At 53.1% G+C, this 19,964-nt stretch overlaps 6 protein-coding genes across 6 annotated transcripts in view; 3 read left to right on the top strand and 3 right to left on the bottom strand.

Annotated features, from left to right (window-relative positions):
* The window catches only part of MONBRDRAFT_32524 (uncharacterized protein), a gene marked incomplete at its 5' end in the record, with an annotated part of 6,925 nt that extends 1,853 nt beyond the window's left edge, over window positions 1–5,072 (bottom strand). Inside the window, 22 exons of the mRNA XM_001745994.1 lie at window positions 15–116; window positions 239–327; window positions 434–550; window positions 688–757; window positions 844–978; window positions 1,097–1,310; window positions 1,392–1,464; window positions 1,605–1,770; window positions 1,877–1,993; window positions 2,090–2,146; window positions 2,274–2,424; window positions 2,569–2,633; window positions 2,757–2,823; window positions 2,927–3,063; window positions 3,173–3,274; window positions 3,379–3,472; window positions 3,613–3,796; window positions 3,914–4,142; window positions 4,241–4,354; window positions 4,460–4,640; window positions 4,755–4,846; window positions 4,965–5,072. Of these exons, the coding sequence (XP_001746046.1) occupies window positions 15–116; window positions 239–327; window positions 434–550; window positions 688–757; window positions 844–978; window positions 1,097–1,310; window positions 1,392–1,464; window positions 1,605–1,770; window positions 1,877–1,993; window positions 2,090–2,146; window positions 2,274–2,424; window positions 2,569–2,633; window positions 2,757–2,823; window positions 2,927–3,063; window positions 3,173–3,274; window positions 3,379–3,472; window positions 3,613–3,796; window positions 3,914–4,142; window positions 4,241–4,354; window positions 4,460–4,640; window positions 4,755–4,846; window positions 4,965–5,072 (2,664 nt within the window). The remainder of the gene's footprint in view (window positions 1–14; window positions 117–238; window positions 328–433; window positions 551–687; window positions 758–843; window positions 979–1,096; window positions 1,311–1,391; window positions 1,465–1,604; window positions 1,771–1,876; window positions 1,994–2,089; window positions 2,147–2,273; window positions 2,425–2,568; window positions 2,634–2,756; window positions 2,824–2,926; window positions 3,064–3,172; window positions 3,275–3,378; window positions 3,473–3,612; window positions 3,797–3,913; window positions 4,143–4,240; window positions 4,355–4,459; window positions 4,641–4,754; window positions 4,847–4,964) is intronic.
* Window positions 5,073–5,758: 686 nt separating this feature from the next.
* MONBRDRAFT_25674 (uncharacterized protein) lies at window positions 5,759–9,079 on the top strand (the record flags this gene model as incomplete). Its single annotated transcript, XM_001746141.1, has 11 exons — window positions 5,759–5,965; window positions 6,125–6,193; window positions 6,353–6,515; window positions 6,660–6,827; window positions 6,926–7,099; window positions 7,227–7,409; window positions 7,570–7,788; window positions 7,877–7,984; window positions 8,099–8,436; window positions 8,523–8,864; window positions 8,963–9,079. The coding sequence occupies 11 exons, from the start codon at window positions 5,759–5,761 to the stop codon at window positions 9,077–9,079; spliced, it is 2,088 nt and encodes a 695-aa protein (XP_001746193.1).
* Window positions 9,080–9,656: 577 nt separating this feature from the next.
* On the bottom strand, window positions 9,657–14,144 carry MONBRDRAFT_8455 (uncharacterized protein; the record flags this gene model as incomplete). The annotated part of the gene is made up of 5 exons (XM_001745993.1): window positions 9,657–9,713; window positions 10,203–10,259; window positions 10,365–10,604; window positions 11,195–11,655; window positions 14,093–14,144. The coding sequence occupies 5 exons, from the start codon at window positions 14,142–14,144 to the stop codon at window positions 9,657–9,659; spliced, it is 867 nt and encodes a 288-aa protein (XP_001746045.1).
* Window positions 14,145–15,004: 860 nt separating this feature from the next.
* MONBRDRAFT_8454 (uncharacterized protein) lies at window positions 15,005–16,003 on the top strand (the record flags this gene model as incomplete). Its single annotated transcript, XM_001746140.1, has 3 exons — window positions 15,005–15,294; window positions 15,396–15,639; window positions 15,725–16,003. 3 exons carry the CDS (start codon window positions 15,005–15,007, stop codon window positions 16,001–16,003), a joined length of 813 nt encoding a protein of 270 aa, XP_001746192.1.
* Window positions 16,004–16,268: 265 nt separating this feature from the next.
* MONBRDRAFT_37177 (uncharacterized protein) lies at window positions 16,269–17,428 on the bottom strand. Its single transcript, XM_001745992.1, has 5 exons — window positions 17,312–17,428; window positions 16,940–17,045; window positions 16,797–16,837; window positions 16,626–16,683; window positions 16,269–16,494 (listed from the first exon to the last, which is right to left on the bottom strand). Exons 1-5 carry the CDS (start codon window positions 17,387–17,389, stop codon window positions 16,346–16,348), a joined length of 432 nt encoding a protein of 143 aa, XP_001746044.1. The 5' UTR covers window positions 17,390–17,428; the 3' UTR covers window positions 16,269–16,345.
* A 269-nt stretch (window positions 17,429–17,697) lies between these two features.
* On the top strand, window positions 17,698–18,413 carry MONBRDRAFT_37176 (uncharacterized protein; the record flags this gene model as incomplete). Its single annotated transcript, XM_001746139.1, has 3 exons — window positions 17,698–17,728; window positions 17,920–18,015; window positions 18,102–18,413. Exons 2-3 carry the CDS (start codon window positions 17,968–17,970, stop codon window positions 18,411–18,413), a joined length of 360 nt encoding a protein of 119 aa, XP_001746191.1. The 5' UTR covers window positions 17,698–17,728; window positions 17,920–17,967.
* Between the last annotated feature and the right edge of the window lie 1,551 nt (window positions 18,414–19,964).

Below are 19,964 nucleotides of genomic sequence, written 5' to 3'. Positions count from 1 at the left end.
GCCGCTCGACGTACGTCAGTGATGTGTTTCACCCAGCGACGCATCATCTGGGAGAAAAGACCCATGATGTGCGATGCCGTAGGGCCAGCCAATTCACGCTCAATGTCCTCCACAGACTAACCGAAGCCAGCATGACCATGAGCAGGCAGTGGAAATGGATTTTGCACGTTTGCAGCCGTGTTGCCTCTTGATGAATCAGGAAAGCAAGAAGTACTATCATAAAAGTGATGCGACGAACCTTTGCTTGCAGGCCAAGGCAAAGCAGAATAACCTTCTGCAAGGCCGTGAGTGAAACGTCGAGCCGACCCGCAAAGTAAAGTTGAGCCACTACACGAATGCGAGTGGGCGGATTTAAAGCCAACAGAATGTTGCTGCCACGTGAGATGACCTGCAAGCCTAACGCGGATCTACCAAGCGGCGTACAAAATCTTACGCTTGGGCAGAAGATCGAGGATGACGTGATAATCCACCAAATTGTTCGTATAGGCCGTCAAGCGCTTCAGATCATAGGTGCTAAAGTACATCAACAGCTCAGTCGCACTCAAGATGCCTGCAAGATAATCACGAGCCACAATAAAACATCAACCCGAGAAAGGTTGAGAGTCAGGGTGTGGGCAAGTGTGACGTTTCGTGCTGGTGCCAAAGTAAATATAAAAAACGGGAGTTGAGAGAAACAAAGATACCCACCGCCCTGCCGCTGGTCTTTCACGGGACCCGAGGGCTCCAAGATGCCCAAGGCCAAGACAGGGGCCAGATTCTGTGGTGAAGCGCAGGAAGTCATAAATTGAAATGAATGCCTGACGTGCTGAAAGGAAGGAGTCAAGAAGAGGCACCAAACCCCACCTTGAAGGCACTCGGCAGAAGCGCAGTGAAGCGACGTTGAAAGTCCTTCCAAAACTCCGCCAGCCATTCAGGCGCGGCGGCAGCCGTGTTCAGGGGTGACAACATGATACATGTGTGTTCACCCGTCAAGTTGTTCTGCAACCACATGCCATGTGCCACGTCAAAAAAAAAAAAAAAAAATGAATCGGAAAAAAGAAAAAAGAAAGAAAGAAAAGAGAAAGACAAAGAAAAGGTAACCAGCAGTGTGACAGACCTGGGTTTGACGCAAATATACGGGCGCAAATTCGCATTTCTTCCAAAACTTGTACAACTCTGGCGTCGCGCCAAAGGAAACACCCAGGTAGTCGAGGCGCTCCGGAGGAACCTCATTGAGTTTGAGCAGCAGAGGAGGCAGCGTCGTGCGTGGTGCCAGCTCGCGCATTTCCTCACGCTCGCGCTGAGGTGCAGCCTGAGGCGCCTCGTCCAAACTGTCCCAGAACACACACAGTCAATACGAGAGCCCGTTTTCCATTTATGGCCGTGTCCAACATCAAGACTGGTAGACAAACCTTTGAATTTCTCCATTGTAGAAAGCACGCAGTTGGTCGATGGCTCGACGACCGTAGCCCATGCCCTGATAATCTGATGATGGCACAGCAAAGGTACAATTTGAGCAAAGTTTATGCTCACGAGCACGTCCCTCTGATCTCTAGGGTGAGTGCCATCCACAGGGGCAACCCCCCCGCAAATTAAATCGCCAACGCCCATTTGAAAGAACCAACCAGGATGAGTGGCAATGCGCACGATTCGCGCGCCAGACAGCTTGCCAAAGTCGTTGTCTTGGTATTGCTGAGAGAGCGTCCATGGAATCAAATCTCCTGATTGCGAGACGCCTTGCTGGAGAGAGGCGCGCAAGCTTTCCGCGCTAATTTCACCTTCGAGCGCCACCTATGTGTTGATCGGCATACAAAGATGTGAGGTCGGTCAGATCCTCATACTCTCGACCACATGCTCCTTTTACGCCTTTCGCCCATCAACATCGAAGGGACCGCACCTGCACGACGCAAAGAATCTCGGGCAATGCACCGGCCTTTGGGTTGATGGGGCCCAAGAGGCAGAAGATGCGATGCGCGGGGGCGTCGCTAAGCATTTGCAAATCGTTGGGCGTGTTCTGCACGAAATTTGAGGTTACCAAACATTCGCCATGAGCTTTGAGCTGCTGACAGCCAGAGAAGCAAAGGGGAGATGGCAAGTGCGGGGGGCTGACCTTATAGTGCGATGCCACGTAGAGGGCCATCAGCCGCTGCAGAAAAAGTTCTGAAACCTGCAATCACCGAGAGGAGCATGGGCACATGCGACGCGTGAGCCTGATGATAATTTCAAAGCCGAGCTCAAAGGAGAGTGATTTGCCAAAGCCAATACCACCCACGCCATGAATCAGAGGCACTCACCTTGTTGTAAGAGAAGAGTGCATCCCGCTCGACCGAGTAAAGGTCGCACTTGCTGGGATGGGGACTTGCTGTCGTCGTGGCATCGCCCAACGTGGCATCAAGACACAACAGGCCATTCAGCCACTTTTCCACAGGGTCGTTGGCGCGATAACTGAACCATAGAGGGTTGTGAAAAAGTTGGGTTGAAAAGGAAATGAGCAAATATCGAGTCGAGGCACCGCTTGAATAAGGCAAAGAAAAAAAAAAATCGCGCTCTGAGGAGCTACACTTGTACATCCACAAAACAATGACGAACCGGATGGGAATGTCCAAAGTCAGCTCTCGCAGATGACGGCTGCTGGCGCTGTTATCACGTGCAGCCTGGCGCATGTGTTCCAGATGGGGATGGTGGAGAAGGAAGGAGAAGTTAGTTTGACATTCAAAACAAGGGATCAACTTGCTCGGGCGGGCAAGTTGAAAGCAGATACTGCCTGACCAACGTACCGGGGCGCTTTCCTTGCGCAATTGATTGATCAGCTTGAGTGAAAGGGAGCGTCCGGTACCCTCATAGCTAAGAGTCACAACGTCTCCATGAGATTGCGGCCGGACATCATGACACAAGCTGGCCCTTGACGCTGGCTGCTGATAGCTTTATGCAAGTGGCAAGCTGGTACCCGTTGACGGTGGAGGCCATGAAGACGAGGTATGGGCCAATCAGTTCCTTGACGAGAGGAAGAGGAATGGCTGCCGCCTCATCAATCACGACGAGCTCGGCTTGACCAAGCTTCACTGCATCTTGTGGTTGAATGTACTGTGCGTGGTCACGAGCACAATCACAGCCCAAGCAAATGGTGAGAACACTGCATCGACACGCCTTCCACTGGCAGCAAGCAAGGAGCACAAGGAACATGAGGCTAAACCTGGATCGTTTGACGATGCTCCTTTGTGAACACATTAACGCGCACGATGGCCTTGTTGAAGTCGGGGTTGGTCGATTGCACAATTTCGTAATCGGCATGCTCCTACATAGCAAGCTCAATGTTAGGAATGGCGACCAAGAGGGTTTGAAAGAAACAACCCATGGGGTTCGCAGAAGCATAGTTCGCAATCACGTATGCAACGATACCTGGTAGTTGAGAGCATCAAAGCCTTTGAAGACAAATTCAAAGACCGTTTTCAAGTTCTCTGGTGTCGGCGAGGTGACGAAAATGTTTGAGTAGCTGCAAAAAAGAACGTGTCCAGCACCCGCACCAACATCAATAGATCGAGCGATAAGACAACGTGGTAAGAAGGCAAGCGTGAAAGTGCGAGGTGGGCAAAGGACGCCGAAAGAAGAGAGATGGAAACACAAAAGGCGCACCCATAGGCAATAGCGGCCGCAATACTGAGGCCAAGTGTGGCAGACTTGCCACGACCACGCGCCGCAGTAAGGGTCAGGGTACTGCGAAGCGTCTTCTCCGAAATTGCCTCAACAAACTTGAGAAGAGCGGCAGCCTGATCAAGCGTGCGAGCACGGGCGACCAGGGACCCCGCGGGCTGGGTGTCTATAGGCAGCAAACGGCACGAGTGTTCACACGTGAATAAACGTGTGCGCTCTGGCTGGACCAAAGCTACAGAGCGGTCGTCAGTGCCCACGCAAAGCTGGCTCCATCCAGACGAACCGGCCAAAGATTGCTTGAGCTCCTTGAGCTCGGTCTCATTTGGATCCACGCTCTCCTCGTGGCGGGGTGCAGGCTCGATGCGCAGCGTTTGGCGGGCCCAAGGAATGATGTCCAGCTGGTCGTCAAGCATCAAGCAGGTGGGCATGGCCTTGAGCGACAACAGGAAGCGCTCATTGAATCGGGGCACCACGTGCTGGTGGGCTTCGGTGCGGTACCGAGAGTGCACGTCCTGTGGTTGCAAGCAGCAGGGCATTGTAAGGAAATTCATGAGGACAACTCGCATCGCTGGCAAAAGCCCATTCCCACGCAGTCACTCAAAGTACGTACCATGGTCATGGTGTACAGCTGTTGCAGGGACTTGACGGAACGCAACAGGAGCACAACTACGCCGCCTCCCTCGACAGTTTCGATCGTTCGAGCCAACAAATTGGGAGTAACGGCCTAGGCGCCCCATTCCCCCAAGCATGCCGCCGGCCGGTGACGATGAGCGCTGTGGACTAGTCGCATCAGGTATCCAATGATCGCTTTGAAACCAATAGGGCGCACCTCAAAGTCTTGCAGGACAAGCATGCCATACGTGCTACCCAGAATCTTGTGAGTATCAGAGTAGTAGCAATAACGAATGTCGGTTGAGGCAATGAAAAGATCAAAAGGGTCCCCACGGTCCGGATCAATCAAGCCTGATTTGATCTTTTTCTTCAGCTCCTGCATGCGCTTCTTCTTGTGCCTAGAATTGAGAGCGTCATGAATGTGTGCATGCCATCCAACAGAGAAGCAACGCTGAGTAGACACCATACAGCAGCTGATGCGGTGGCATCCCATGATTGCTCATTGTACGCACGTGGTGAAGCCGAGCTCCTTTTTGTAGCACCACAGAACTGAGGGACGGGCCTTGATAGAAGCCTTGGAGAGCATGTGGTGGAGGTTGACAACCTATCGCAACACACCAATGTCAGTAACATGACTTTATGATACGGGCAGTGCGCAAGACACGAGGACGGGTACAATTCAAAGCACAGCAGCCATGATAAAAGACTCGCGCCGACCGTACCTGGTCACGACCGTTGTCGCCGACGAGGACAAACATGGACCGATGGCCATTATGCACGCCGTTCTCAATGAGTGTGCGGACCCGCGAGTCCACTTTCTTCTTCACCATCTCTCTGGTGTTTTGATTTTTTTTTCCTTGGAGCGCAAACACTTGAGATGCCTAGTGCACACCGCCAAAAATTCACAAAGATGCCATCGAAGAGCGAGAGGAAGGGTGAGTGCCCAGGCTGGTCCGAGCGAATGCACAACGCACACGTGTTGCAAAGCAGGTACAGCAACACCATCTCCCATCAAAAGCTCAGACTGCCCCCTGCTCAAGACACGCCACGTTACACGCTCAACCAGCAACCCATGCAAAAGCACTCACCAACGCTAGCAAGACAAGACTGGACAATCCACCAGACACCCCCGCTTGCGCTGCCAAAGCCGAGAGAAATGCAGCGAACACACACACACGCACATACACACACACACAGAACGTGAGCCGCGTGCTCTCCCTTCCCTCTCCCGCACACACATGCGAATGTCAGATACTGTTGCGAACGGAGTGAGGATATCTGAGTTCCAAGCCTCAATCATCTGACAGTTTTTGGCGGGAATTTTACGCAATGTTTGTCGACAATTTTCTGCGCGTCTCTGTGATGGTGACGCTTGTGTTTGGTTGGAAGATCCATTTCCACTGATCGGGCAAAGGTTGTTCAAGCATTTGACGGTGGCGGCGGCGAAACGCAGAGCAACCTGAACATCATTAGGCGGCGGGTTGTTGGGTCTGCCTTGAGACACAACACAGGCAACATGGCCACAGCGTTGGCAGGTGGTGCCCAGCACCAGCACCAGCGAGTGGGGCAAGGCAAAAGCATTTCGGCCCGCATCCAATCGCAAATTCAGGACTTGCTCCAAGAAAAAAACGTCCTTCAGGGCGTGGCTGACAAGTGGCAGACTGTGGCGCAGGAGCAGGAGCAGCAAACCAAGACACTGCAACGCAATCTCCTCCAAGTGACGGTGAAGCCCTATTCCCCCCCCCCCTCCAAAAAAAAAAAAATAAAAATAAACTTCTTGCCCATGACTCTCTCTCATGTGATGGCCCCGATTTCACTTCCGCCCCCTCTCCTCTCCCCGGCCCTGCCCCCCCACAACTTGTCTGGGCTTGGTTGAAACTAGGCTCATCGAGATACCCTCACCGTGGCCCTGGAAACTCGAGATGCCCAGCTGACCAACCTGACTGAGAAGGTAACTGCAGGCGTCATATCCGCTCTTTCGTTATCATAGTCGAGCCTACTGGACGACGACATTCGTAAAACCTGACAGCAAATATGCATACCTCTATTGCCGGGGGGGGTACGCCATTTCATCCATGTCGCCTATCCGCGCTTGTTTAACCGTGCTTAGCTCAAAACAGTCGAGGAGAAGCATGAAGAAGCGTGCCAACAACTTCAGTTGGTGCAGAAAGAGGTGGCTACCAGCGCCCAGCTCGCCGAGCGCGTGATTCAAACGCGTGCCAACCTCGAAAGCCAGCTTGAAGCTATAAGTGGAGACATGACAGCCCTTCAACGTCTGTATCGTGCCCTCATGGGATCACCTCTCAGTTTGGCATGCCATCGGATCGACACCTTCTTGCTTTGCTTCTGATGTGATATTGGGGCGCGAACATTCCCTACTCAACCTCATCAGTGTTCGTCTCGGACGTGACTTCTAGGGCGCGAGGCAGATTTGGACGCTGAGCTGCAAGCAGCTCGCAACAAACTCAGTGCCATGGCCCTCGACTTGAATACGAGTCAGCATGAGGCCAGCCGGCTCTCAGTGGATAACAGTCGCCTGGTCCAGGATGTCAAGGCTTGGGCAGAGCGCCACGAAGCAACCGTCGGTCTGTCACCACCGAATGCTAAGTCGAAGCTGTCGAGCCCTACTGACCTGCTGCTGATGTACGCCATGGCGCGTTCATCAATCTTTTGTCATTGTTAGATCAACTAAGGACGGCTGAAGCTGAAGTGCAGGCACGGCAAGCCTCGATTGAGGCCTCTGCTGCCGAGCGTGTGCAGCTCGAGCAGCGCTTGCAAGAGCAAGCAGAAACACAAGCCCGACTCGAGGAGGAGGGTGTGCTTCAGCGTACCACTGCAGCCAAACTGCGTAAGCTAAGTATCATAGAGTGGCTTCACCTCAACTCTCTTCTGTTTTTGATTTCTTTTTTTTGGTTTCTAATTCTTTAAGAATTTGCTTTGGCACCAATGATAAGTTGCTGTTGCTCTGCTCTGACACGTTGTAGGGCAAGAGATTGAGCTGCTTGAGCTCGCCAAAAGCGAGTTGGAGGCGTCCAAGTCTCAAGTTCTCGAGGAGATGAAGCAAAAGGAGCAGTTTCTGCTTGACTCGGAAGCACAAGTGGCCGACTGGAAACAAAAACTGGAGACATGCATCAAAGAGCGAGATGCCCAAGCTGAGGAAAACTCAAGTACGTCAAGTCATGCCATCCGCTCGCTTTGTCACAAACGTATGGCATTCTTGCTCAGACTCTGCAAGGTATCATTAAAAAAAAAAAAAAAAAAAACCAAGAAAAATACGAAGAAAAAAGGGAAAAAATACTCAACCTGCCTGCTTGCACGCTTGCATAGTTCTGCGCACAGAGAAAGATCAATTGCTCGCAGAACATCAGGCCACCTTGGTGAACATGCAGAGCGAGGCGCAGGCTACTGAGGCACGCTTAGGGGCGACACTCGAGGCATTGAATGTTGCACATGACAAGCTGGTGGTAGAGCACGAAGACTTGAAAAGGGCCATTGCCACACATGAAGCCGCAGCCCGCGAAAAAGCAGATGAAATTTCATCCTCCGGTTTGTGCCATCGCTACCTGCGCGAATCAGTCTTTTTGTTTACCCTTGCTTTCGTGCGACCATTGACAACATCTTTGTGGTTCGGCAGAGCGTGCTCTCCAGGAAGCACAACAAGTAATCAAAGCCTCGGCGGACAAACTCCAGGAGGTCGACGACAAGAGCAAAGCCCTTGAAGAACAATTGCAACTGACCCAAGGTACTTATTAGAGGGAGCAGGGACTGTCGTTGATTTAAGCACCATGTCATGACATATGAACAACTTGCTTAATTATTTCACTCACGCACAGCACTTTCTCTACCACGCGCGCAGCGCGTCAAGCCGAGGATCAAAAGTGTGTCAAAAAGCTGCAGGACACCCTGCAAACCCTGGAAGCTGCCAAGTGCAAGGCTGACGCTGAGCTTGACATGGTCAAAAACCAGTCCTCCAAACAGCGCGAAGAGGCCAATGACGCCTACCAGTCGCTGCAAGCGGAGCTTGATGCCGAGCGAGCGAAGCTCCAGCGTGCACACGAAGAAACGAAGCAGATTCGCGCCGCCTGCGTCTGTGCTGCTACACAAAACCAGCTCGAGCAATGCCAGGCAGAATTGGAGAAAGCACACGAACGCACCAAGGTGCTGCAAGAAGGCTTGAAGAGCGCGTACAGCAAGGTATGCAGCAGCAATCCATCTTGGGAATCACCACCTTCCCCTTGTTCGCATCCTCAAAACCTCATTGCCTCTCGTCCGTGCGGCAGATTGCGCACTTGGAAAAGCAAGCAGCGCGCAGCAATCGTCAAGAGTCTATGGCAGTGCAGCCGTCCAGCCCACCAACGGTTGCGTCATCAACTCGCCCTGGCTGGACCAATACTCCCACAGCCAAGACACCCACAGCTCGTACCCCCATGACCAAAACACCGGCCAGCAAGCAGGCAGCCACGACCACGCGCGCACGCAGCTCAGCTCTTCGCCCGCGTGCCTTTGCCACGCCTCACACCACTCGGGCAGCGCGCATTCGCTCCCCTGCCAATGCTACCAATGCGCACAGTGCCAGCGGAGCAGCGCGATCTCAGCTTCGGCTTCGCAACCGCCAAAAGACGGTAGGTCGATCTGAAAGATAGCGGGCAATTATGAAGCCGGCGCTATCACGAGCAGCTCATTCGACCGTGTATCACTTATGTTCGCATTTCCCACATAGACACGCAGCCGCCTTGCCGAATATGACTTTGACGGCGACGACAGTGCAGCCAAGGTTGAAAGTTCCAAGAAGGAGCATATGGGACTCTTCTTCGACGAGACCCCTTCGAGCCAGTAGTGAGCCATATTCTTTCACATCCGGTTGCTACTCATTTCTACGTGTTAGCAAGGCCAAGGGGCGCGCAATATCAGCTCACATCAAGAATACGCTGAAACCGAGACGCCATCGGTCTCGGCTGCATTCAAGCAGTCAAAAGCGAGCAGAAAGATTCTGGCGCTGCCACGGCAAGACGAACATGCCTTTTCCAAAAGGAAAAGAAATAAAAAAATAAAATGAAAAATCAAAACGACGACAAGAAGAAGCAGGCAAGCAAGACGCCAAACAAGACAACCAACAATCCCAAGAAATATGAACCGAAAGAAGATCAAGAACATGAAGAACAAGCCGAACAAGCAACTCAACAACAACAGCAGCAACAAAAAGAATCAAAGCTTCAAAACGATTATCAACAACGTCAGGTGTGCCTCTCCCCTATTTCTCTGTGGTGCCATCCTTGTATGGGTTCCACAAAAGAGCCCCAACTGGGCAAATTGAATGCGTGAGGCAACTTTGAACATACGATGAATGGTGGCAATCATGTCGGCTGCTCGCTGCGCAGTAGCTTCCGCATCCTCTTTAGCCTGGTTGAGTTTGGTTATGGTCTGGCGTAGGTTCTATCAGAGCCACATTGAACCGCGTGAGTCAAAGTGCACTGCAAGTAGAAGAGTGCATGAAGATTGAGGCCAGGGTCAAGCACCTCCAATTCCGACTCCTGCCGAGCCATTTTAGTGAGCTGGGTTTGCTCCAGTGCCAATCGTTGTGTTTGCCATGCACGCAAGCTCTGAACCTCAGCGTCAAGCTCGGCACGCTGGCGCTGCTCATCACCTAGCGCTCGATGTAATTTATCGGCCTCGCTCTGTTTGCCTGCCATGGTGCACAAGCAAATCGAGTCAGGAAAAATCGTTTTGATTTTGACAACAGCTAGTGTAACCAAATCCTGTTTGACAGATCCGAGCAGTACCTTGTGCGAGCTCCATCAAACGGCTACGTTCCAGGCGCAAGCTCGCCAACTCCTGTTGCAGACCAGCCAGCTGGCACAAACACACGGGACCGGCGTGTTGCCATTGCCACACATGCGACGGCAGATACCAGGTCAGCTTTCCCATTGACCATGTTTGATTCGGTGGCTGCCAGAACTAACCTGCTGATCCTTGGCTTCACACTTGTTCTTGGCTTCAGCCAGTTGCTTCTCTGAAGCCTGGTTTCAGCAGACAAGAAAGCCACATGACAATGCATCAGTCAGAATTTGTCTTGCAGCAAGGGAGAGACAATGAATGCGAGTAATTCTGGAAAGGTATCCCACCTCCAACTTCAAAGTTCGTTCGCTGGAGCGAGTCCGCAAGGCCAAAAGCTCGACCACAGCCTCCTCACGCCGTGCTCGCTCGCCATGCGCCACACTCACAGCCTCGCGCAGCTGTTCCTTAACAGATGACAGTTGGTCCAATTCCGCAACAAAGCACTCATGCTCATACTGTAGGTGATGAACACGCTCATACTGCTCTTGAAATTCACGCTCCATGGCCACGCGCTCCGCATCTGCTTTCTGCATATGTAACCGTTCAGCATGAGCATCAAAGTGAAAGCAAAAACAAAAAAAAAAAAGAAAAAAAGAAAAAAAAGAGAAAAAAAGAAAAAAAAGAAAAAAAAGGAAGAACGTCAACACGCCAAGTCACTTCCTCCCTTCCTCCCTTCCTCAAACTCGACATTCAACAATCTGGGTGTCTCTGTCTGTGGAAAGCGTCTCATCACCAGAGACGTACACTTACCATCAATTGATGCCGAAGCTGTGTTTCGCGTTGGCCTTGGTGCTGTAATTGTTCTCCCATCTCGTGGCAGCGCCTGCGCTCGGTGACACACACGTGAGGCTTAACAGGCCCCATGATCTGAGTCACACGTGGTTCGCGTACCGTTGAGTGGCCTGAAGTTCCCGCAATTGAGCTTCGAGCGCTGCTTGTGTCTGTGTCAATTGGTGACTTTGTGCTTGAAGACGCGCCTCGTATACATCAACCAACTCGGTCATGCGCGAATCTTGCAATGAGAGACGGTTCTGTTGGTTCATGCACAGAAGCATGCCTGGGTCAGGCGGAAGCGGCAAGGGCAGATCCCCTGGGATCAGGGTGGCCAAGAGCACACCTTGACGCGATGAAGAGCCATTTCCATGGAGCGTTCGAGGACATCATCTTGGTCTTCTGACTCTCCAGGCTGAATATAACACTTTGCAGTGTCCCGAGTTAGTGCGTGGTCTGCTCTGGTGGCGTCGAACAGGTCGATGCGCGACACATCGAGGTCAGCAGATGCTGGTGTTGCCCTGGTTGCATGCTTCTCTCTGTTCAAAGAGGTGGGTATTAGGCTTGGTGGGGATGCTTGCGCGCGGAACAGCTGCACATGTGCCTCATGCGCATGACAGGCATATCTAGACCAGCGAGGCAAGACAGAGAGCGCCTGAGGCAGAGAGCAGGGAAACCACATCGCCTCATCCACGGTGTTTGCGTACTCGTGTGTACTCAAGCCCATGTCCAAGAGAGCCCAAAGTATGCCTTGGCTGCTCCTCAGGGTGGCAGTGGCTACAATGGTAGCCACGAGCTGATGTGGCGCTGCGTAAGGTTGACAAATCATATGGAGGGCCTCAATGTAGAAAAAGTCGCATTGTTGCCTACAACTTACCCGAAATCGATTTGAAGCGTGGTCTAGCTTGCACAACAAAGTGGGGTGGAAATAAAGATGTGGTGAAGGGCAGGAACACGCGAACACATTTGGTGGATAGATCTTAATCTGAGCGGGGCAAGGTTCGCGACAGATTGCAACGTACCTAGAAGGGCAAAAACCGCCCGGCAAAGCGCGTGGTAGTGGCGTTGCTCATTCGTTACTACACAGTCCAACAGGGTGAGCGTGTTACGTAAATCAAGTCCTGCCAGATAATTGCTTCACAGTGGGACTGGACTCGTACCAGCACTTGAGCGGCCTTGGGCGGTCAACCAAGTGACAAAGTTTTGCGGACATTGATTGGCCAGGTCTGGGTGTGCCACGAGCAGGAAAAGAACAGCGTAAAGCCACTGCTTATTGTGCCCCCCCAGCGTGTCCAGGCACCACATTGCACTTTGTGAGCCACAAGCAAGTTTCAGGAAGCTCAAAATGACGCGGGGCTTGGGTGCAGATCATAGATGGTATCAGATATGTCTGTCATCGCACAAACCTCGATCATGACATTTACAGTTTGGACATGCGCACACGCTTCCGAAATTATGGCAAAGATACAGGTCCAGGCCTGTGCGCGTTTGGACATGAGGTCGTGCACGCGTTGAAGCCGAGGCTGGCTCGGGCAATGCATACACCTATTGACAGACCTCGGGGTTGCCCCACTCGGGAGAGAGCTGTCCAACGCACGTCAAGAGGGCACGCACGCACTGTGGATCCTGCAGCCGTGCTTGAGCTTGAAGCAGCTCTTGCAAAACGGGCTGCCAAGATGTGAATTGCAGCAAACAGGGATTGTGAGCGTGGCGAGATGGCCGGGGAGGGGTTGCAACTTGGGCTTGCATGCCGTCCGGAGCAATCCACACACCGGGGCGAGCAGCTGGCCTTGACCGTGACGTTGCAACCATGGCCAGGAGCCAAAAAGGGCACTCCAGGCCTCAAAATGCGTTGCCAAGCGGCTCTCGTGCTTGGAAAACTATCAAAGTCACAGAGAAACAAACAAACAAACAAGCCGGCATTTCAAAACTTGGCTTGAATGTCGCGCGATTGCTGAACAAACAAACGGGCAAACAAACACGAGTCTGTTTCAAGGTTGAGGGATTGTACGTAAGGCTCGGGCGGTATACCTTGACCATTGCCGTAATCAGGACAGGGGAGGGCGGTGCATTAGCACGACCCAGGTGAGGCAAGGCCGCACTTAGTACTGAGGTGCTGATTGACGTGTTATCATAAAGTCAGCGACAGCAATGATGCGAGAATAGGCATACAACCAGAAAAGAAGCAGGAGGTCAGGGTCAGCGGGTAACTCACGCCAGACGGTGGTGAACCCAAGCCTGGCTGGTGGAGGCCCAGGGGCGGCGAAGGCAGTCGAGTGCCAAAGCACAGCCCGTTTGAATGGTTTCTGGTTGCATGAGCGACTGCAGCTCAGCAGGGAATGGTTGCTCATTTGGTGCCAGGCTAAGAGGTGCAGTAGTTGTATGAAAAAATTGCGGGTGAGAAAAAGGGGCACGTGCACTCTGGCAAGCACTTGCGGAAGCAGGGGGTCGTGTATGCAGCGAAACGGACCGGCAAAGCCAAAGGAGCGTGGCCATGGCCACAAGGGGGTCATGGCTATCCGCGCGGCGGAGCCACTGACGGGCTTCTGAGGGTATACGATCGCTTGTCACTGTGCAGGCCAGCGTGATCCAGACCCAGCGTTGTGCAATAGCCTGCTCTTCAATGCTGGTATGTAGCAACTCAGCCAGACCCATGCTCAGGTTTGTGCGGATTGGTCGATGTCTGAAAGAGCCGGACAAGGGTATACACATGACAAGAATGAAGGAAACGGCTAGCGGCACTTTCACGTGCAGATGGCGGTCGTGGTTCCAGTTTTTTCAGATGATGACGCCAACGCACCCCAATCCGAGCGCGATCAACGCTGATGCTTGGAGGACGGGGGCCGTGGCCTCATCGAGCTTGATCGATCAAATCGGCAGAGTCACATCAGTCATGGCCAGTCAGACTGTGAAAATGATGTTTGCCCCCAGGTGTATTTGGTTTTAGGGGCGAGGAGGACATACCGGCTTGGAGACGCACTGCGGCACCGCCTAAGCGCCACGCCGAGCCATGTGGGATCGTGTGAGTGAGTGAGTGAGTCAGTGCGTGCGTGTGTGTGGTGCTGGTGGTAGGTTGAAAGTTTGGGCGGAAGAGTTACTGCATACCTGCTCGACAAAGGCGTGCAAATAACTCTGACACTCGGCTGTCGTGCAAGCAACGAGCAGAGATGAATTCAACAGCAAGTGTCATGAGGTCAATTCGCGTGTCACGGGCAGAGCACGTTGGCAGCATGACTGCACTCACCGTTGGCAAAGTCGAGGTGCGACAGCACTTTCAGCAGCAAAGAAAGGGCCATTGCACGACACGGACCGGCACTTGGGTCTAGAATAGTTGCCAGTAACAGATAGGGCACACGCGTGGCAAGCTCATGGGGTTGCTCTTCGTAGAACGGCGAAGCCAAACTTTCAGCCAACCCCTGCCAGCATCAACGGGTGTGAGAGCACAAGACCTGCTTTCTCGGGTTCCCAAAGGGGCATTCAGGCATGTCACGCGCTTACCAGAAGCAGCTGCTGACGATCCAGCCAACTACTCGAGCCCCACACGGCAGTCAACTCGGTCCATAGCCGATCTGCCTCAAGGCTTGCATCACCAGCCTCAGCCATGCTTGCTTGATCTCCAGCACAGCCCAGCAGTTCAAAAGGGCCAGCAGCTTCGCCGACTCGACTGGTTCTCACTTCCAAGACGCTTGCCTCACCACTGATACATGCACAGCTTCCACACGCATCGCCCCAGCGCCCTCAACGATGAGCCGCCACTCGTTGGTCAGCCCCTCAAACTGCTTTTGATAATTTGTCAGACGAAACTGTTGCACAACAAGAGAGAGAGAGAAGAGAGAGAAGAGAGAGAGATGAATACATGTAAGAGAGATATTTAGAGAGAGAGAGAGAGAGAGAGAGAGAGCGAACTCTTGTGTGTGTGAGGTGGCGCTGTGTCATGTGTCGCGACGACGGCATAAAATTTTTATTTTACATTTCCGGCGCAACGATAACGGGCGAGGCTAAGCCCGTGGTGTGAAGAGTGTGTGTGGGGGGAGAAAGGGAGGGTTGAATCAACTGGATCAACGGGTCAGATCAGCGGCTTTGCTCGCCAAACTCAGAGCAAGGCAGATTGCCTCGGTGCGGGAACGAGTGTGCTTGGCTGGAGCCCTGGGCCGACATGATGGACGGGATTTCGGGCGTGGTGGCGCTCCTCTTCATGGGGATTGCCGTGGTGTGGATGGCTGTCTTTGGGTGGTGTGCGTACAAGATTTCCTCCATCTGGTCCCGCCAGCCACCCAGCATGGCGACTGCCACAGGCGGACCAGAACAACCCCCGAGCCAGCGCGGCGACCACACCACCTGTGCCATCTGCCTGGATGCCCCCACGAATCCCATCATCACCAACTGTGGTCACTGCTATTGTGGTATGTCTTGCCTGGATGAAGACAGGGACTGGTGCTTTGCTAGGTGGGGTTGGCTCATGGCTGGCCGGCCGCTCACGGTTGGGGCCTTGGCACGGTGCGCGTGCGTCGGGTATCATACTCGAGTGCAGCGGCTTGCGTGTATAGCCTGATGCGGCAGAGTGACTTTGGAACCCATCGAGCCTGTCCGACCTGCCGTCGGCGTGTCAACTTTCTGTTTTCTCAACAACCACTGGGCGATGACGCCATTAGTCGGGAGGTCCGTGCATTCAACCGCCGGTATGGCCCCGAGCGTCGATCCATGAGCGAGGTCGTGGCCGATGCCCCAGAGCTGCTCCGGCAGTTTGGTGCCAGCTTGTTTGACCCCACAAACGTCTCAATGCTCGTCAAGGTATGTCAGTGGCGATCAAAGCTTGCTTGTGTGAAGGTTGTGTAAGTGTGTGGCAGCTCACGCATTCATGCGTTCTTGTCCTTAGCTTCGTGTTATCCTGAGTTTTGTGCTGGCTGCGCTCTACGCCATCATGCCCTTTGACGTCCTGCCCGAAGCTGTTCTCGGCATTTTTGGGTGCGTGTGTACGCTTCTCACCCTTGTAGCTGAGCGAGGGCACGCATGTCTGGCTTCCATGGTCAACCCTAATCTGTCCATGGTCGTGTCCAGGTTGGCCGATGATGCATTGGTGTTTCTGGTCGTGGCCGTCACATCAGCCAATACCATCCGTCAGAATTTTGTACAGGCATCGCAACGTGCCAATTAGGAGCGCCAGCTGGTGGGATCCGTGTTCGTTTCCGAATCAACAGATCGGACTGACCTGATTGCTTGGACGAGGCTTCGGGGCATGTTTCGGGGAACGTCCGTGTGACGTGGCCCGGCCTCTGATAAGGACACACGGTCTTTTGTCTCGATACTTGCGTACGGGGTGATGCCGGAACCAAGGGCACGGGCAGCACGGGTGTTGGCCGTCTGGGAACCTTGTTTCGAACATGAGCCAATTCATGAAAGGCAAGAATGATGAAAAGAGAAAGAAGCACCAATAGGATTGTGATGTTTACACGGCCATGATAATGACAGAACAGAGCCCACAGATCGCCAGCAACATTTAGGGGAGGTCAGCAAGGGAGCGGCGCGGTGCCACACCCTTGGGCTTTTCCTTCTCCTTGTTCTTCTCTTCATACATGAGGATAATGCGTAGGATTGAGTTGCTCTTGCCAAACATCATCTGCAAAAACTCCTCGTAGTTGATGGTACCTAATTGTTTGGTGGCCGAATAAGGGTAGGGGCAAAAAGGAGTCAATCTAGCGCGCAGGTCAAGCAGCCGAGGCGGGTAGCCAGGGAAAAAAAATAGAACTCTTTGTACAAGAGCGACTCAAAGGTCGAACCTGAATCGTTGGTGTCCACCTGCTTGATCATCTTCTTCAGTTCAAGATGGGTTTTGGGCTGAGCAAAGCAAGGACAACGGGGTGTTGTGAGGCACGGCTTAGGGTCAGTTGCCCGGTGGTGTTAAATTGAGGGGCCGTAGAAAGCAGAGCTCGAAAATCGGTAAGACACACCTGGCCCAGCTTTTCCATCATGCGCGACAGCTCCTGAAGATCTGTGCAGCAGCAAGCCCGAGCGCAAGGTGACATGAGTAGGCTGTGCAGGCCGCGGCCACGGCGGGCAAGCTTGTTTCAGGGTTGTGCCCGCCATGACAAACCAATGTCGCCACTGGCATCTTCATCAAACTCCATAAACTTGTGGCAATACTGCTCGAGGCGTTCTTCCACGTCCTCCTGGCCATCAAAGGTGCCATCGGTCAAAAACTAGTCAGCGTACAAGCACATGGCACGGGGTGAGCCCGAGCCTGCAGTGAAGGAAGGAGGCAACACGAAACGAGAGCCTCTGTGACATCCCAGGGATGTGTGCACGGTGTCCACACACAAAGCGGGTTCCAAGACGCGAGAGAACGAGAGAGAGAGAGAGAGATCGAGATCGGGCCGGAGCCAGAAATCCAGCTGGCATGATGGTTGAGACACCACCAGCAGCTCCACCCCATTGCCATTCCTGCCCCCTCGACATGGGCACGTACCTTTTGATTACGCTCTTGAAGCTGCTTGAGCTGATCCTGCTTCAGCGCTCCAAACTTCTTGCCACCCTGGTAGTCCATCCTGACTGGTCGCCGAGGGAGACACAGAGAGAGAGAGAGTCAAAGAGAGAAATGAAATGAGCAAGTGGGGTTTTGGCAAAACACACACACACACACACACACACACACATACACACACACACACACACACACACACACACACACACACACACACGCACACACACACACACACACACACACACACACACACACACACACACACACACACACACGCACACACACACACACACACGCACACACACACACACACACATTGTCAGAAAAAGGAGAGGTGCTCGAGGCATTTTCTTCTTTCATTTCTTCTTCTTCTTTGCTTTTTAAATTTTTTTTCAACAAGAGGTCAGTGGATGTTGGTGCGAGTGGTGCGTGTGGTGTGGTGTGTACGAGGGCAGCTGGGGGGCAGTTGCGGGGTAGAGGGGAGGTGGGGGAAGGGCTTGTGTGCGTATGTGAGATGGCGTTGGACAACAACAATACTGGAGCAGACTCACCATGTCTTGGGCCTGTGTCTGGTTTTCTTTTTTTGGTCGTAGCTGAAAGACTTGAACGTGAATCTTGCGCCTGCATCCCTCTTTATCAACATGGCTGGTCTGCAGTACTACATGTCGTCTGTGACGGGTAGCCTTGAGGTACGGTCGTGTCCATCCCCGGTCTGCTGGTTTGAACCCAGGCTGGCTTGTCATGGATAGAGCTGTTTGGATTGCTGTGGTGCCAGAGTCCTTCCCGTGCCGGCCTCGCGAACGCTCGAACACCCGACTCATCGCTGCTGACTGGCCGACCACGTCATACGCAGATCCGCAAGAAACAGCAAAAGATTGAGATGATTCTTGAGGGCCACAAGATTCCTCACGAAACGATTGACATCTCCTCCAATCGTGAAGCACTGAAGGAGATGCGAGAGAAGATGGGCGACGACAAGGCCACTGTCCCCCAGCTCTTCAACCAAGACCAGTGGCTGGGCTCTTTTGAAGACTTTCTTGATGCCATCGAGGACGAGGATGGCCTCAAGACCTTTCTCAAACTCTAATTCATTTTCCTCGCTTGATCAACATTGTGGAGCGTGTCAGTGGTGATCCATGGCCGCATCCCATACTTGATCGAAAGACCCGAATAGGGCTCCATCGTTCCTGTGTGGATGGACCAACCTGTTGATATGACATTTGTATGCATGGCTTTGGAAGACGCCTCTTCCTGCCCATTCCCGTCTTTTTTTAAGAGATTGGAGCTGAGCAGAGCCAGGACAAAATGTGTGCGAGATCGTATTATCATCATCTCGTGTTGTGTCATCACTCTCTAGCTGTCTTGTGCCCTCTGTTATCTCTCTTTGCCGTATTCCACCTCTGAATGCACTTGACTTTACAATGTTCTCTCTGCAAGATTCTTCGAAACCTCTCCTTGTCTCTTAATTAAGAATGTTTCAGAAAGCTTCTCTAATTTGCTAACTATTCATCTCTTCCCTCTCTTTCATCTCAGCAATCATCTCGCCTCTCTCTTTTAGCTGCTCTCCAACTCTCTCCCTCTCTGTTCCAATTTTATTTCACAACACGACGCTGTGCTCTCTCTCTCTCTCTCTCTCTCTCGTCTCGCGCGCTGATTGCGGGCACAGGGTGATCGAGTCAAAGCGTTGTGTGTGAGTGTGAGTGTGTGTGCGTGTGTGCGTGCGTGCGTGTGTGTGCTCACGGCAAAGGGGAACCTCATGCTCTCGCGAATGAGGAGCAGCTGTTTGGCTCGGGCAATCGCGCTGCCTCGACAAGTTTTTGGCCGCGTGGCACGTGACACAGGGCGGCGAGCCATTCAAGTTTAGCAACGCGCCGTGTCTTATTCCAGCCCGGCAGTGTCGTCGACGGTTGCCGCGACACCTGTTTGGAGCGTGGCAAGGACGTCTCGGGGCTTGACCGCTGTACCGTGCGATTGCCGTCGCTTTATCGGCACCATGTCCCGGAGCTACCAGGTCAGTCTGTCAACCTCCTGAGACTCCCTCGTGCACCCTAACTTTCAACCAATTGACTCTACTCCACCATCTCGCATGAGTGTGTGTGTGTGTGTGTGTGTGTGTGTGTGTGCGCGCGCGTGGCTGTGCTAATTTAATGAACTTGATAAACTTGGTAGGAAGCCGTTGAGGCTCTCAATACAATGCAGCCGAGCTCGAGAAGCAACGGTGCGCCGTTATTTGCCTTGCTTTTCTGCCATGCTGCCTGTAATCTTTTTTTGACACTGTCGCGCCGTGCTTTGGTCTACATGCCTTTCCGTTTGACCACGCCAGTAGCAAATCGGGAGGACGTGACTTGACCCGCTCCCTCCCCGAGACGCGCGACTATATGCGCCGCCTCAACATTACGGTGCGATCAACGCTCACGCCCCATCCACCGCACGCACCACACTCAAATAGCCAACTCTTGCACTCATCACAAACTCACGGGCTCCATCTGTGCCCGTCAAGGCAGAATGAGGATTTGGCACGCATGCGCATCATTCATGTGGCTGGCAGCAAGGGCAAGGGCAGCACAGCCGCCATGTGTGACGCCCTGCTTCGTCAACAAGGCTTCTCCACCGGTCTCTTTACGTGCGTTCCTTGCAC

The sequence above is a fragment of the Monosiga brevicollis genome, genomic scaffold (genome assembly GCF_000002865.3).
Source record: "Monosiga brevicollis MX1 MONBRscaffold_11 genomic scaffold, whole genome shotgun sequence".
Classification (NCBI taxonomy): domain Eukaryota; class Choanoflagellata; order Craspedida; family Salpingoecidae; genus Monosiga; species Monosiga brevicollis.
Note: the sequence above shows the minus strand (reverse complement) of the source record. Positions and strands in the feature narration are given on the sequence as shown.

Bases quoted from the DNA above. Each gene is read 5' to 3' on its own strand.
- MONBRDRAFT_37177 (XM_001745992.1), bottom strand. From the start codon at position 17,389: ATGGACTACCAGGGTGGCAAGAAGTTTGGAGCGCTGAAGCAGGATCAG. The intron at 17,046-17,311 runs GTACGTGCCCAT...TACGCTGACTAG, and splicing joins TTCAAGAGCGTAATCAAAAG to TTTTTGACCGATGGCACCTT. The intron at 16,838-16,939 runs GTTTGTCATGGC...GCTGCTGCACAG, and splicing joins AGATGCCAGTGGCGACATTG to ATCTTCAGGAGCTGTCGCGC.